At 41.2% G+C, this 16,717-nt stretch overlaps 1 protein-coding gene across 2 annotated transcripts in view; it reads right to left on the bottom strand.

The window, feature by feature from the left end:
- RPS6KA6 (ribosomal protein S6 kinase A6) overlaps positions 1-16,717 on the bottom strand; it is a 99,045-nt gene that overhangs the window by 71,327 nt on the left and 11,001 nt on the right. For both annotated transcript variants that reach the window (XM_058196874.1, XM_058196875.1), the window contains exon 2: positions 661-720. In XM_058196874.1, the coding sequence (XP_058052857.1) occupies positions 661-720 (60 nt within the window). The remainder of the gene's footprint in view (positions 1-660; positions 721-16,717) is intronic.

Genomic DNA, 16,717 nt, shown 5'->3' with positions numbered 1-16,717 from the left:
ACAGAAAGCCTCGAGGATTGCTCTCCTAGAGAACTCTAAAGAGTTCTTTTACAGAGAGCATTCCTCCGGGGCATCCTTGCTGGTCGCCATCTTGGCAGAGTATGTTCAGTTGCATGTTCAGTTGCATGTTCAGACTAAATTCTGTTAGCTACCACCTTTTTACTGCTTCAAACAAGCATGAGCTCCGGATGCAATTCTTACAGAATTAGATTTAAAAATATATATATATGCAGACTTGCATCTTGAAAATATGTAATTATTTTAAAAGCACAGCTAGGCAAACCAAATAATTTTGTATGAACTTTCCATCAGCGTGGGCCAAAAAAATCATTTTCCCTGATGAAACATCAAGGAAAATTTTGTTTTGTCTTTACACCGGTACCGTATAATTTTGTTTTCTTGCATTCAATCTTGTCTAATTCGTATAGACTGCCTGAACAATCCCTGCAGTTTTCTTGGCAAGTTTTTTCTACAAGTTTTTTTTACCATTGTTTCTTTCCTAGAGCCGAAGAAACATGACTGGCCCAAAGTCAGCCAGAAGATTAGAATTCAGCCTCCTGGTTTTTAATCTAATGCCTTGATGACTACACCCAAGAGGTCCCCCAGATAATATAAAATTATTTCAATTCCTATCATGAGGACTATCCCAACTGTACTTACATTACAGGAATATGGTTCTCCTTCCTCCATAGGTTCATCCACCATTTTGATGCCATTCAGCTGCAAAATAAAAAAGCCATCGTGAGTTCAGAGGCATTAGTAATCACGTTTCTTTTTTCGTTCATAGCGTCATCAAAAAGAAATGGAGAAATCTCTCGCACAACACCCAAAATGGGAGCTTGCTTTAGGGACAAACCTTAGCTAATCCAAAATAAGAGTATCCAAAAGTTGTTACAGGTGTGGTACAAGAGGGAGAAGAGCCGTGATGGCAGAGTGGTTAGAATGCAGCATTGCAGGCTAATTCTCCCGACTGTCAGGAGTTCAATCTTGACTGGCTCAAAATTGGCTCAGCTTTTCATCCTTCCGAGGTCGGTAAAAGGAGGATCCAGATTGTTGGAGGGCAATATGGTGACTCGGTAAACCCCTTAGAGAGGACTGTAAAGCACTATGAAGTGGTATATAAGTGTAAGTGCTATATCTACTTTCCTTCCTTCCTTCCTTCCTTCCTTCCTTCCTTCCTTTCCTTCCTTCCTTACTTCCCCCCTCCCTCCCTCCCTCCCCTTCCTTGCCAGTGGTTAGATTGCAGTATTGTGGGCTAATTCTGCCCACTGCCAGCAGTTCGATCTTCACTGGCTCAAGGTTGACTCAGTCTTCCATCCTTCAGAGGTAAGTAAAATGAGGACCCAGATTGTTGGGGGGCAATATGCTGACTTGATAAACCCCTTAGAGAGGACTGTAAAGCATTATGAAGTGGTATATAAGTGTGAGCGCTATTAATGGTAGCCCATGCTTAGTAACCATGCAAAGTTACAACGGACTTCCCTCAGAGCTACTTATGACCTCTTTTGAAGTTCTGACAACCACACACGCACCGCGCAGACATGTGATTGCACACATTTATGGCTGTTTGTAGCATCCTGCAGTCATGTGACTTCAATTTTTAATGGTTTTTGTTTTGCTATTTGCTTCCATTTCTGGCAAAAAAAAAAAAAAAACCACTGAAAAAAATGGACTTCTTTAATGACTGTCATGTTTGCTTAACAATCACCACATTTGTGTAATGACCACTGCAAACAAAGTTGTAAAATCAGTCAAGGTCACGGGTTGGCCCACTTAACGCACACCATTACTTATAACCACAATTTCAGGCTCAATTACAATTGTAAGTGAAAGATTACCTGTCTCTCGTGCCACTAGGTGAAGAACTGGTCAAGAATCTACCCTAGCCGTATTTTAGTTTGGTTTTAACTTTGGCCTTTTTTTTTTAATGTGTTTTTCTTGTTAGAGAAATGAGTATTTTGTGACATCACTCTCTCCCCACTACAATTTTATCAAGCAGGGATGGACTTTATCTACCCGATTATCTTAGCAAGATGAAGATTTTACAATTTCTCAGTTTTATTAGTTTATAATATAAAATACAAAAATAAATAGCAAGAAAAGTAGGGGAGGAAAGGGGTTGAGAGAAGTGTAGAAAAGAAGGGAAAAAGAAAGAAAAAAAGGAGTGGACTTCTGACTTTCTTTGATACAGTAGAATAAAACAGTAACATCAAACCTCAACTTCCTAGTTTTAAGTAATAGTTTTAACTAGCCATTTCTATAACAACAAATCTATCTACCGTATATACTCGAATATAAGCCGATCCGAGTATAAGCCGAGGTCCCCAATTTTACCCCAAAAAACTGGGGTAAACTGGGGACTCGAGTATAAGCCGAGGGAGGGAAATGAGGCAGCTACCGGTCAGGGAAAGCCTCCCTCAGCCGAGAAGGCTGGCGGCTCCCCCGCCCCGCCCTCTCACTGCACCGGCAGGGCTTCCCCGCGCTAATGCAAAAGCCCGCCAAGTTTGCACCATCCCGTATAATGTGAAAAAAAGAAAAAAACTGAGATAAGTATACCGAGTATAAGCGAGGGACGTTTTTCAGCACAAAAAACATGCTGAAAAACTCGGCTTATACTCGAGTATATACGGTAATCAGTAAAACTCAAAGTTTCACATTTTTTCCACCACAAGCATGAAGTCCAGAAGTGGTTTCCAAGGAGAAACAAAAATACTTGGATTTTTTAAAAAATTTTTTTGCTTTTTTTTGCTTTGATCAAAGCGGTCAGTGTGGCCATCTCTTCTAACTCCATCAACTTTTGTAATGAGATGAAGATTTTACTGCTATCTCACATTTACTCACCAAATACAAAAAATTGGGAGAAGCACAACGGACAGCGAAATGGAAAGAGTTCTGACAATCTTTCCCCAGTGTGATATTTTGAGGGTGAAAAAATCATTGCTAATAGCAGCTTCCTTTCAGTCTACAGCAGGGGTGTCAAACATGATTTCACTGAGGGCCGCCTCAGGGTTGTGTTTGACCTCAGGGGGCCGGAGAGGCAGTGGCCAGGGGGCTTGGCCAGTTAGTTAGTTGTCACTCATCGAGGCTCCATTTTCGGCCATGACAGCCTCCTGCAGCCCTCTGCCAGTGAAAACGGGAGCTCAGGAGGGATATTCTGGTGTTCCACAGGTGATACAGTAGGTCTGTCTAGTATATATTGCTTAATGGATGGGACCTTAATGGATGGGACTATCAACACTATACAGAACAGGTAGGAGCCGCAGAATGCAGAAGGTCTTTTAGATAATTGGACTCTGGGCCAAGAAGGACTTTATAACCAGCATCTTGACTGAGCCTGGAAGCCAATCAAAAGCCAGAGCATCTCATAGAGCGAAGATGTTGTGTGGGCTTGATGACATATGTCAATGGAGATTCTTGGAGTTCCAGGTCTCATGGTTGTCCCAAAGGTGCTTTGTCAAAAGGCAACTGGACTTCGTTTTTGCTTCAAGATGTTTCGCTTCTCATACAAGAATCTTCTTCAGATCTCATCACATTCTCTTCATCCAAGAACTGAAAACAAATTCTTGGATGAGAAGCAAAATGTCTTCAAGGAAAAAGAACCTTTGGGGCTTGATAAGATATACCAGGGTGTCAAATTCAAGGCCTGTGGGCCAGATCTAAGTACTCCAGGGGACGGATCCAGCCCACAGGCCTTGAGTTTGACACTCTTGGTCTTTTTTCAGGAAGTAACATTAAAAGCAACTGCCTTTTTCAATGGAACATGCTCTACTGTCCACTAGCTAAAATCCATAAGATCATAGCAACAGAATATAATAATAGGCCAGAAAGCAGATGCGCTAACATAAACAGTACATGCTTTCAAAATACACAAGGAATATTTATGCTTAACGTCCTCAGATATTTATAAACGAACAGGAGTGCATAACCCTCGCTTTTCAAACTTCTGTTCTAAGATGAGAATAACCAGAAAACTTTGATAGTGTTTCTTGATAATCTAAAAGTTCTACATTGAAGAAAGAAAAAAATGTGTTTTTATTTATATCAACACTCATTAGATTTTATGCTTTTTCAGAAAATACAGTAAAGAGGTTTGCTGAGCGGTTTGAAATGATTGTTAGACAATATTCTGGTTTTCAAAATAAAACCATCCATTGGATTGTATTTGAGTACTCAAAGAAAATGTTTAGAATGAATGAAGGGACAGCGAAGAAAGAAGGCTCTGGCCGGCGCGAACAGGGAAGTTGCGAATTCCCTGCAGCACCGGTACCCAGCCTTCGACCCAATGACAAGAAAAGGCAGCCGTTAAGAGCTGCCAAAGTTGGGATGGCCACACAAGAAGATTGAGCAGGAGTGGAGATCAGGACAGAGTATTGTTACCGGGCGAGCGATTGGCTAACTCGCAGGTAAGAAGAAAAAAAAAAACTTTTAAAACTCAAGAGACTTTCCGGCTTGATGGTAGCGACTAATTAGCACACGGAAACTTAAAGTGAGAAGAAACAAACAGCAAAGAGGGTCTATAAGACAAAAGCCCTGAAAGAAATAATGTTCTATCTGGATTTAAAATTGGTTTTGGAAGAAAGTATAAATATTAAAAGGAGAAGAAAACTGAGAGAAAGCATCTTTTGCTAACAAAAGGATTTAATAGAGGAAGGAATTGTTTTTGTGGATTAATGAGTTATATTTTGTTGCTGGGAGCTGTGGATTGGAGAGAAACATCACTGGAGAGGGGAAAAAATAACATTGCATTGTTTAGGCTACCAAGAGAAAGAGAAACACCGAAGGAATACTTGTTTAAACAGCTGTGCCATAGACTGGAAAGATCAAGATTAGAACTAGGACGACCTAGAAAAAAAAATCTGAACTGGCTTGCATTTGGAAATAGAAAAAAAAAAGGTGGGGGGAGAGACAATATTTTGTACTTGAATTTGGACTCTACATAAGTAGGGGCCGGGATAGCTCAGGCAAAAGAGAAGCCTGTTATTAGAACACAAAGCCTGCAATTACTGCAGGTTCGAGCCCGGCCCAAGGTTGACTCAGCCTTCCATCCTTTATAAGGTAGGTAAAATGAGGACCCAGATTGTTGTGGGCAATAAGTTGACTTTGTAAAAAAATATACAAATAGAATGAGACTATTGCCTTATACATTGTAAGCCGCCCTGAGTCTTCGGAGAAGGGCGGGGTATAAATGTAAACCAAAAAAAAAAGTTAAAGTAACTAAATTTAAAAAGCCTTTCTCCTTATATTGAAAATATGGAGAATTGGGAGGATGAATATGAGGAACTATGGGAGATGCTTCAAATGGTGCGAGAATCCTTTAAGGGAAATAAACAAGCAGAGCTGTGGTTTAAAAATAAAAAAAGAAATTATGAGGAAATTATGAGGAAACAAGAGGAACAAAAATATAATACTGAAAAAGAAATGAGTGAGGATAAAAATACAGATGATCATATTGGGATTGATAGTGAAAGAATAGAAATGGAGAGGGGGAAGGCTACTTTAAAAAAGGAAGGGAAAAAAGAAGAAAAGATTGAGGGGAAAATTAAAAGAGTGAAAAAAATAGATGATTACACTGGGATTAGCAGTGACAGAACAAAGAGAAGAGGAGGAAATGGATAAAAATTGAGGGGGGAAATTAAAAGAGTAAAAGCTAGATAAAAGAGGTGGAAAAGAAGATACAAGAAAGAGAAAGAAGAAGATAAAAGAATGGGGAAAAGGGAGATAGATATTAAGAGATGGGATTTTGGAGAGACTGAAAGAAAATGGTTAAAAAGAGGAGAAAAATGAATAGTAGAAAAGAAATTAAAATAGTGTTAGAAATTTTAAGGAATGATGGAAATTAGAAGAAATATATAGATTATTGTAAAAGGATAGTAAAAAAGGTTGAAATGAAGTGAATGAAGGGAGTAAAAAAAGAAGGAATACATTGTTTAATGTAAAATGGAGAAATAAATGAAATGTGGAAGATATAATGGGATATATGTTTTTTTTTCTTATTGTGTCTGAGAATGCATGGAATGAGAGAGAATTATAGTTGATGGTAAGGAAATAAATTTTAAATATATAAAAGAATGGAAAAATTAATTGAAGTTAAGATATAAAATTGAAAAGAAGGTAAAAAAGAAGAAGTACATTGTTTTAAAAATAATAATAAATAGTCCAGCAGATGAAATGTGAAAGGTAGTATGGTTTATAAGTGAAAATGATTGAAACTAAGATGTAAAAGGAAATAAAATTGAAATGTTAGTAAATGATGTACACTATTGGAAGAGAATAATAATTATTGAATTGTGAACAAAAACTCTAAGAAAACAAGAGGTGGAAGGTTGTATTAATTGATTGTAAGATACAAATGTAATAAGATGAACACAATGTTAATAACTAAAATATATGGGGGGAGGTTTGAGAAATATACTCAATAAATGAGAAAATCGGGGTTGCCTGGACACCAGAAATATTGAAATGAAAATAAATACAGCAATGGAGAAAGATAAGAAGAAGGAGAGAGATGGAAAGGGAGAAGGAGGGAGAGAAAAAGAAGAAAGGGAAGAGGAGAGGAGAGGAGGAAAGATAGGGGAAATAAGAGTAGGAGAGAAGGTTAGATAGGGAGGAAGTAGGAAGGAGGGGGAGAAAGGAAGGGGAAGTAGAGAAGGAGTAGGAGAGGATAGAAGAAAGTAGGAAGAGGAATGAGAAGGAGAAGAAAGGATTGCTCTGAAAAGGAAAAGATGAAATGGAAGAAAGGCAACTCCAAATATATTTGAATATATTAGGATAAAAATTGAAACAGTTAAAAAAAAGAATGAATGAATGAATACTAATAAAAATGGAGAAATTAGAACTTGAGGATGAAAGAAGATGTGACTTAGTGAAATGAGTAAGGAAATATTAGGATATGAATAAAAGATATGAAAAAAGAATACTCTGGCAAAAATTGTAACTAAGTAAAATATATTTGAATATACTGAATTGTATAAGATATGATATGGCCAATACTCTGGTCATACACCATGTATGTGTGTAGGGGGGGTAATTAAAAAATCAATAAAAACTTTTTTTTAAAAAGGATGAATGAAGGAGCTGGAAGGGACCTTAGAGGTCTTCTAATCCAGCCCCCTGCTCAAGCAGAACCTATACCATTTCAGACAAGCAACTGTCTAGTGTCTTCTTAAAAACCTCCAGCGATGGAGCACCCACAATTTCTGGAGGCAAGCTGTTCCACTGGTTAATTGTCCTCACTGTTAGGAAGTTTCTCCTTGCTTCTCTCTTTGATTAGTTTCCAACCATTGTTTCTTGTCCTGCCTTCTGATGCTTTGAAGAATAATTTGACACACACCCTCTCTTCTTTGTGGCAGCCCCTCAAGTAATGGAATACTGCTATCATGTCACCCCTAATTCTTCTTTTCTTTAGACTAGCCCAAATCCTGCAGCCGTTCTTCATATGGGTTAGTCTCCAGGCCTTTGATCATCTTAATTGCTCTTCTATGAACTTTTTCCAATGTCTCAACGTCTTTTTTGTAGTATGGTGACCAAAATTGGTTGCAGTATTCCCGGTATGGTCTTGCTAGGGTTTTATAAAGCGGTACTAATACTTCACATGATCTTGATTCTGTGCCTCTGTTTATACAACCCAGGATTGTATTAGCGTTGGTGGTTAGTTTTGGTGGCGGCTGCACACTGCTGGCTCCTATTCAAGTGATCATCCACTAAGTCTCCAAGGTCCCTCTCACAGTTATAGTTTTGATCCAGGAGGAGGAAGTAAAAGTGGAAATGCCAAATTAATCTAGTGGGTCAAAGTGTATGGTGGCTAATTAGATGAGATTTCTACTAAATTCTTTTTAAAAAGTCAACTACCTCAGATGCTACAATTCAGACAGATGGCTCATGAGATTTCCTTCTCAACCTAATTTTAAATAATTGGCCTCATTTTATGAAAAGTCACACAAGTTAAATAATCTTTTTCGGTCTTTTTTCCCTTACTACGAAGTTGCTAAATTTGTTCAGAGTTGCACTTTAGAAACGATGATACATTCTCGTCCTAACATGTTGACTATGTTCATTAAAAACTAGAAAAACCCGATAAAGAACGCGAGGTAATTATTCATTTTAAGAGACGAATTATCATATAATTCAGCAACAACTCACGTTCATCTACCCTCCCATCCTATAACATGTGCGCATATCTGCACACACCCATTGCCACATGCTAAGAAATATCTTTCTGGATTATTAAAGCAACAGGAGTCATCAACTATCTACCACAAACTTCTTAACGTTGTCCACAAAATAAAACTGAACATGTCCTGCTTTTATTTTTTTTAAAAATAACTCAAGGCAGAGAATATATCCCACATACATTCTTACTTCTCTTGTCTCCATAATGACAATTCTGCAAGGGGAATTGGGCTGAGAGAGTGAGATAGACTGACCCAACTGGCTGTTGTGGCTAAAATGGGATTAGAACTCACTGTCACCTGGTGACTGACCCAAAATCACCCAGCTGGCTTTCATTGCTAAAGCAGGACTAGAACTCACTGTCAGCTGATGATTCAGGAGTCATCAAAGACAACTTTCATGGTTAAATCAGGATTAGAACTCACATAGAACTCACATAGCCTTGACTATGGTTTTCCCAGTTGCAATGTATGGTTGTGAAAGTTGGACCAGAAGAAAGGCTGAGCGCCAAAGAATCGAGGCCTTTGAACTCGGGTGCTGGAAAAGACTCCTGCGAGTCCCTTGGACTGCAAGACGATCCAACTGGTCAGTCCTAGAGGAGATCAACCCTGACTGCTCTTTAGAAGGCCAGATCCTGAAGATGAAACTGAAATATTTTGGCCACCTAATGAGAAGGAAGGACTCACTGGAGAACAGCCTAATGCTGAGAATGATTGATGGCAAAAGAAGAAGGGACGACAGTGACTGGATGAAGTGGCTGGATGGAGTCACTGAAGCAGTAGGCATGAGCTTAAATGGACTCCAGAGGATGGTAGAGGACAGGAAAGCCTGGAGGAACATTGTCCATGGGGTCGCAATGGGTTGGACATGACTTTGCAACTAAGAAGTGGAGGAGGAGGAGGAGGAGGAGGAGGAGGAGGAGGAGGAGGAGGAGAACTCACAATCTTCCAGTTTAATGAAAAGGGGGACGACGGGTGACCTGATGGTAGTGTTCCATTATCTCAGGGGCTGCCACAAAGAAGAGGGAGTCAAGCTATTCTCCAAAGCACCTGAGGGCAGGACAAGAAGCAATGGGTGGAAACTAATCAAGGAGAGAAGCAACCTAGAACTAAGGAGAAATTTCCTGATAGTGAGAACAATTAATCAGTGGAACAACTTGCCTGCAGAAGTTGTGAATGCTCCAACACTGGAAGTTTTTAAGAAGATGTTGGATAACCATTTGTCTGAAGTGGTGTAGGGTTTCCTGCCTAAGCAGGGGGTTGGATTAGAAGACCTCCAAGGTCCCTTCCAACACTGTTATTCTGTTCTGTTCTGGGTAGTGGTTGTTTGAACTCTTTGGTACTTTTTTTGCCTGTGATGCTCACCCTTACTAATAAGAGATGCAAAGCTAAAATAAACCATCGGTAGTTTTAGGTACATTCATTTGGGTACCAGTGGGTGGAAGTCATTGGCAGATGATTTGATAAGCTTTAAATAACCCTCTGGTAGATGGTGTAGAGATGGTGGCATCAGAAACCAAAGACATTCTGGATGTTTGCTGCTTTCTCTCCCCAAAATGTTAGACCTTAATGTTATTTTAGTTTCTCGGAGTCCATCTGGCTCTTTTGTCACTTCAATTTTATTTGGTTGTGAAATTATTCTAACTCCATTTTCTGACACTCAGCAAGACAAAAGGGCAGTTTGCAAGCTTTTCAGATGTTGCAAAGTGCAAAAGGAAGGGCACAAGAGAGAAAACAAAAAAAACTCAAACCCAACCAAAGATTTTGTGGCTCTCTTGAAATGTTTTAACGAAGAAGAGGTCACCATTATCTTTTTTAGGAAATGTAGGTTGTTGTGTTTCTTAGACAAAAAGGATCTCTGGAGCAGATCCTAAAGGATGAGCAGGTGTGCAACAAAGGAATATGTAAAATATTCTTCTCTCAACCCACTAAGAAACCAGCACCTGAATTCTGATCAGAAACAAATAGGCACAGTGTAGCGTTGTATGTGAAGCATTGCACAAAATCTACTAAGTGAGAATTTTGCTCCCTTCACCACAACCCTTCCATGACGCATTGCTCTGTACATCTGCTGAAATAGCGGCCAAGATCCAAATGTGGTAAGCACATGTATCCCCAGCCTAGATGGGGGTAACTGAAAAGGCAAGGATGACGTGGACTTGCCAAAGAGAATGGGGCCAATGGATGAGAGGAACGTTTCATGCATTCTACACAAGCGTTACTCATCTTCGGTATTCCAAAGGACAGCACCCAAGATTTTCCGCTTCTCTTCCAGCCTCTAATTTGATATTCAGCTACTTTTTAGGTATGGTGTGCCATATGGACCAGGTTCTTTTAATGATCGGGGCCTTGAATTGAATGAATATTGATAGAACCTCTGTACGTTCAGAAACCTTTAGAGCAGGGGTCCCCAAATTTGGTGACTTTAAGACTTGTGGACTTCAACTCCCAGAATTCCCCAGCCAGCATGGCTGGTTGGAGAATTCTGGGAGTTGAAGTCCACAAGTCTTAAAGTTGCCAAGTTTGGGGACCCCTGCTTAGAGAGAAGTGCAACTAACAAAGTAATGAGCTACATGAAGCTATCTTTGAAAACACTCGGAACCTCTAGAATGCAATCCAGAATCCAGCAACTTGGGCAATTATGGGTGTACCTTAGGGGTGTCAAACTCGATTTCATGGAGGGTCACATCAGGGTTGTGTTTGACCTTGTGGGGCCAGGATGGGCATGGCCAGCCCGACATCACTCGTGTCGGGGGCACCTGAGGTGGCCCGACCGCTCTGCCAGTGAAAACAGGTTCCCGTTGTCTGTTTTCAGCCACAACAGCCTCCTGCAGCCCTCTGCCAGTGAAAATGGAGCTTGGGAGGGCCGCACGCAGCCCTCCCGAGGTCCTTTTTCGCTGGAGAGGCACTGCAGGCCGGGCCTTTGCTGTTTCCAGGGCGGTTCCATGGGCCAGATCTAAGCACCCGGTGGGACGGATTTGGGCCCTGGGCTTGAGTTTGACTCCCCTGGTGTATTTCATCAAGCCCCAAAGGTGCTTCTTCCTTGAAGACATTTCGCTTCTCATCCAAAAAAAATTTCAGTTCATGAAGAGAACTGAAGAAGCTTCTTGGATGAAGAGAACGTGAAGAGAACTGAAGAAGCTTCTTGGATGAAGAGAACATGAAGAGATCTGAAGGAGATTCTTGGATGAAGAGAACGTGAAGAGAACTGAAGAAGCTTCTTGGATGAAGAGAACGTGAAGAGATCTGAAGGAGATTCTTGGATGAAGAGAACGTGAAGAGAACTGAAGAAGCTTCTTGGATGAAGAGAACGTGAAGAGATCTGAAGGAGATTCTTGGATGAAGAGAACGTGAAGAGAACTGAAGAAGCTTCTTGGATGAAGAGAACATGAAGAGAACTGAAGAAGCTTCTTGGATGAAGAGAACGTGAAGAGATCTAAAGGAGATTCTTGGATGAGAAGCGGAACGTCTTGAAGCAAAAATAAAGAAAGTCCAGTTGCCTTTTGACAAAGCACCTTTGGGACAACCATGGGATCGTGAAGCTCCATAGACATGTCTCATCAAGCCCACACAACATCTTCGCTCTTTGAAATGCTCTGGCTTTTGTTTGGCTTCTAGGCTCAGTTAAGATGCTGGTTATAAAGTCCTTCTTGGCACAGAGTCCGATTATCTAAAAGACTTTCTGCGTTCTGTGGCTCCTACCTGTTCTGTATAGTGTTGGTAATCCCATCCATTAAGATCCCATCCATTAAGCAATATCACTAGACAGACCTAGTGTATCATCTGTGGGACACCAGAATAACCCTCCTAAGATATCAGTTGATCAAATTTTTGTTAAGATCAACATAGATCAGCCTAACCTCCTGAGACAGGTTTGGCCTCCACCCTGGCTACGTTCAAAAGAGCTTGGGGAAAAAATTGGCCCTTTCTTAAAGCCTCAGGTGAGAGTGGGTGATGGGTCCTGTATATTTGATTTGTCTTTAATCATTGCTTCTCTTTCCTGAGCATTTAGCTGTGTGGTATGTTTGTTTTCACAGTACACCATCTAGAGCAGGAGTGTCCAACTCGATTTAATTGAGGGCTGCATCAGGATTGTGTTTGTCCTCGGGTGGGTCAGGTGGGCATGGCCAGCTCAACGTCACTTGTGTCGGGGCGCCTGTGGCAGCCCGAGTGCTCTGCCAGAGAAAACGGAGCGGCCCACCCGAGCTCCATTTTCGCTGGCAGAGGCACCGCGGGTGTCAGGCCTGGAAGCCATATTTTTCATTGGATCTTCAGGCCTGCCACATTTACTACTGTGGGGAACTGGGAGGGGGGATTGTATGGAGCCACGGTGATATGTAGTCATAATAACATTCCTTTCTCAGAGAGTCAAGGATGTCTTGTCCTGCACCTGGACGGCTGGAACTGGGAGACATGTCTAGTTGGGACAATGAATTGATTGGACCATGTGATGGACATGTGGGTGCTGGACAGGGACTTGAACTTTCCTTTGGGTGGGGGAAACCCGGGAGCTTTCAGATTTGGGTTTTCCCAGATGTGCCAATATGACATCTCTAATAAAATGGAACTTTGAGGAACTTCAAGCCGCGGAATCTTCTTTCATTGGGTGTGTTACTTGGAACCCAGTCCTTCACTGTTTCCAGGGTGGCCTCACGGGCCAGATCTAAGCCCCCTGCAGGCCGGATCCAGCCCGCCGGCCTGGAGTTTGACACCCCTGATCTAGAGTCATTGTAGAGTTGGGCAGTCTTGTAAATCTCTAAAATAAAATAGTAAAGTACATAACATTGGTTGAGTCAACAGTGCTTTCGGTGTTGTTGTTTTTTAAAAATGAGGTTGTTGTTATTTTTCTTTAAACAGTGCTTGTAAACAAAGTCCCTCATGTGATTGTTCTTTTCAGCAAAACCCTGATTTCTGAACACTGTTCAATTATGAAAGAACAAATGAAATTCTGGTTCTGGAATAAAGTCGTGGATCCAAAAAGCCTCCTCCCTCTAGTACGGCAAATTAACGTTCACCGAAAGTAAATCCCTTTCTCCTGCTCCAACTCAACTCTGCCTTGCAAACAGTAGCAATTTTATAACCAAATTCTTATGTTGCAGGATTGTTTTTGTGTGTTTTTTTAAATGAACCATTCTAGTAGAACAAGGAATTCTTTTCCTGCCATGACAAATCATCCCCGGTTATTAACTGTGACATTATCAAACAGTTCCAAAAACACAATTGCAGCAAGATGAAACAAACTGGAGCTAAATTCTTGTCAGCATAAAACGAACGAGAGACCAGACCAACAGTAACATGGAAAAAAAAAAAAGAGTTTTGCAACATTAATTAAGAACATATTCCTCTATAATACCATCACTCTAAATTTATGTACAGATGCAAACATCTGCTTTTCAGACACCCAGAAATTATATAAAATGTAAAAAAAAAATTATCTCCAGCCAAATACTTTCAAACTTCATTTGGTATGGACAACTGTAAACATCCATGGCATCAATGTTTCATTGTTTCTTTTAAAAGCAAAACGTTTGCTTTAACATTCATTCCTACAACACTAGATTTAATGATAGGTTAAAAGTATACATTAATTCTGAAGAACATCTTAATAAACTGCCAAATTTATTAATTTTTTCCCCCCTGCAACTGGATGAATGAGCCTGAATGAGACATTCACTTATTTGGGAATCAGCCATTTCTAGAGTACAAGAAACTGTATTTATGTTTGTAAGGAATAATAAATAATACAGCTGCCTTTATATCTGCAGTATTCAGAAGGATTAACATAGGCTTGGAGATAAGTCATTTGTCTGGGCACATATGGTAAGAATATGGTTTCGCCTGTGTTTTTCAACTTTGGCAACCTTAAGATGTGTAGACTTCAATTCCCAGAATTCACCAACTAGTACGGAAAATGGAAGATGCTAAGGTTGAGAAACACTAGCCCAGATGGCCAGAAGATTCTATACATGGGGGGTGGGTGGGGGAAAAGTGTGAGAAAGTTACTTTTTAATTCTTACTCTATTTATAAGGCCATTTGAACACTGAGCAACTTTAATGGTTATGTGAATTATAGAATACTAGCTGGACCCCGGTGCTTCGCTACGAAATTATGTGCTCAGGCTTGATAACTTGACACTTAAAGCCTGAAACTTAATGTAGAATGTATAACTCCATAGCATCAGAGCGTGTTAATTAATATAAGGCAACTGGTACTTGGAACAGAGGGGGAGGTGGGAGTCGAATGTCCCAGCCCAGAGGCCGGCTAAGTCACGCGTGGCCATGCCCACACCCGGTTTAGCGAAGGGGTAGCATCAGACCGTGTTAATATAAGGCAACTGGCAGTTGGAACAGAGTTCTTTTCAGGTGGGGAGGGGGAATAGAATGTCTAGCTCCCTAGCACCAGAGCGTGTGAATATAATACTGTATATATGAAATACTAATGCTCTAATAATAGTCATTTCGAAAAATCCTTTCTTAGCGAGCACCTAGAAGCCATAGGGCCTTCCTGGACCGGGATGCCCTATGCACGGTCACTCATGCTCTTGTTACCTCTCGCTTGGACTACTGCAATGCTCTCTACATGGGGCTCCCCTTGAAGAGCACCCGGAGACTCCAGTTAGTCCAGAATGCAGCTGCGCGGGTGATTGAGGGAGCAGCTCGGAGCTCCCATGTAACACCCATCCTGCGCAGACTGCACTGGCTGCCTGTTGTCTTCCGGGTGCGCTTCAAGGTATTGGTGACCACCTTCAAAGCGCTCCATGGCTTAGGACCGGGATATTTATGGGACCGTCTACTGCCATCTTCTATCTCCCAGCGACCAGTGCGTTCTCACAGAGAGGGACTCCTTAGGGTGCAGTCAGCCAAGCAATGTCGACTGGCGGCCCCCCAGGGGAAGGGCCTTCTCTGTGGTGGCTCCTACCCTGTGGAACGAACTTCCCCCTGGACTTCGACAACTACCAGACCTTCGGACCTTTCGCCGTGAACTTAAAACTTATTTATTTCGTCTTGCTGGACTGGCTTGAATTTTAAAAAAATTTAATTGATTTTTATGGGTTTAAATTTTTATTAATTTTACTGGTATTGTATTTTAAATGGGGCCAATTGAATAAGTTTTTTAATGTTTGTTTTTAGCATTGTATGTGTTGTTTTTTGTATTTTATTGTGGCTGTAAACCACCCTGAGTCCTTCGGGAGAAGGGCGGTATACAAATTAAAATATGATGTTGATGATGATGATGATGATGATGATGATGATGATGGGGAACATACATGCCAAATTTCAAGTTTGTAGGCTTTATGGTTCTGGAGATTTCGTGATTACGGCATGAGTAGTTTTCAATTTTATACATATAGATTATTATGTGAATTATAGAATATTATTAATAGCAAGTACTGTATTTTGAACTACTACTTGAACCATCAGGAGACTGCCCGATGATCACCCTTCTTACCAAATAAAGATCCATTCTATACTTCCTTTTGATTCCAAACATAATCACTTTCCTGCTTTTGTAGTGCTGCTCAAAGATACGCGTACCTTGCAATTCTTCACTTATTTATCAGTTCTGAGAAAACACGTATCAAGAAGTAAGGATCCGAAGCTGCCTTCAACTCATAGTTTTCTATCTCAGCTTACTGCAAAGACGGCAATCATCAGATCTTGTTCCCTTCCAGACAAGAAAAACTTAGGACTTAAAGCATTTCATTTATATATGTTGGGGTAGGAGAATATGGAGACGAGATGGAAGGAAAAAATGCACAAATTGCTATGTAAACATCAACTTAGGCCTGGCAATGAAGAGAGGTGAGAAAGAAACTCAATATAACCCAATCTTGATTCTCTTTGATATAAAGACAGAAACTCTAGCAGGCATTCAAGAATCTGTTATTATACCCAACAACAGTGATGACTAAAATTTTTGCCGTTGTGTGCCAAAAGCAGGGGGAGAGCGGGGGGGGGGGTGTCATGTGCACGTGTGCCCACACCCATAATTCAATGCCCCCCCCTGCACCTGCGCATGAGACCACCCCACGCTTCCACCACTTTTGGCACACGATAGCACGGTGGGCCCGGAAATTCCATTTTTCGCTCTCCCAAAGCTCCAGAGGCTTTCTAGGAGCCTGGGGAGGGCGAAAACGGCCTTCCCCACCCCCCCAGAGGCCCTCTGGAGGCCGGAAACAGCCCATTTCCCAACTTCCAGTGGGCCTGGAAGGCCCAAAAATCAGCTGGCCGGCACGCGCATGCACACTGGAGCTGAGCTAGGGCAATGCTCGCGTGCCCACAGATATGGCTCTGCATAGTCTATGAGGCATATATCTGAACAATGTGCTTACAGCCACTACCCCAACTCAATTCTTCATTCTGGGTCACACGATGGCTGCTCAGATGCCTTCAGGAGTTCGCAAGCATAAATGCAAGTCAACAATAGAATTGATGCGGCAATAAATTGCCCCAACGATAGAAGACTCCAAGGCTAGCAATTCCTCAAAGTTCCATTTTATTAGAGATGTCATATTGGCACATCTGGGAAAACCCGAATCTGAGAGTTC

The sequence above is a fragment of the Ahaetulla prasina genome, chromosome 11 (genome assembly GCF_028640845.1).
Source record: "Ahaetulla prasina isolate Xishuangbanna chromosome 11, ASM2864084v1, whole genome shotgun sequence".
Taxonomy (NCBI): domain Eukaryota; kingdom Metazoa; phylum Chordata; class Lepidosauria; order Squamata; family Colubridae; genus Ahaetulla; species Ahaetulla prasina.
This window is presented reverse-complemented; position numbering and strand designations above follow the sequence as displayed.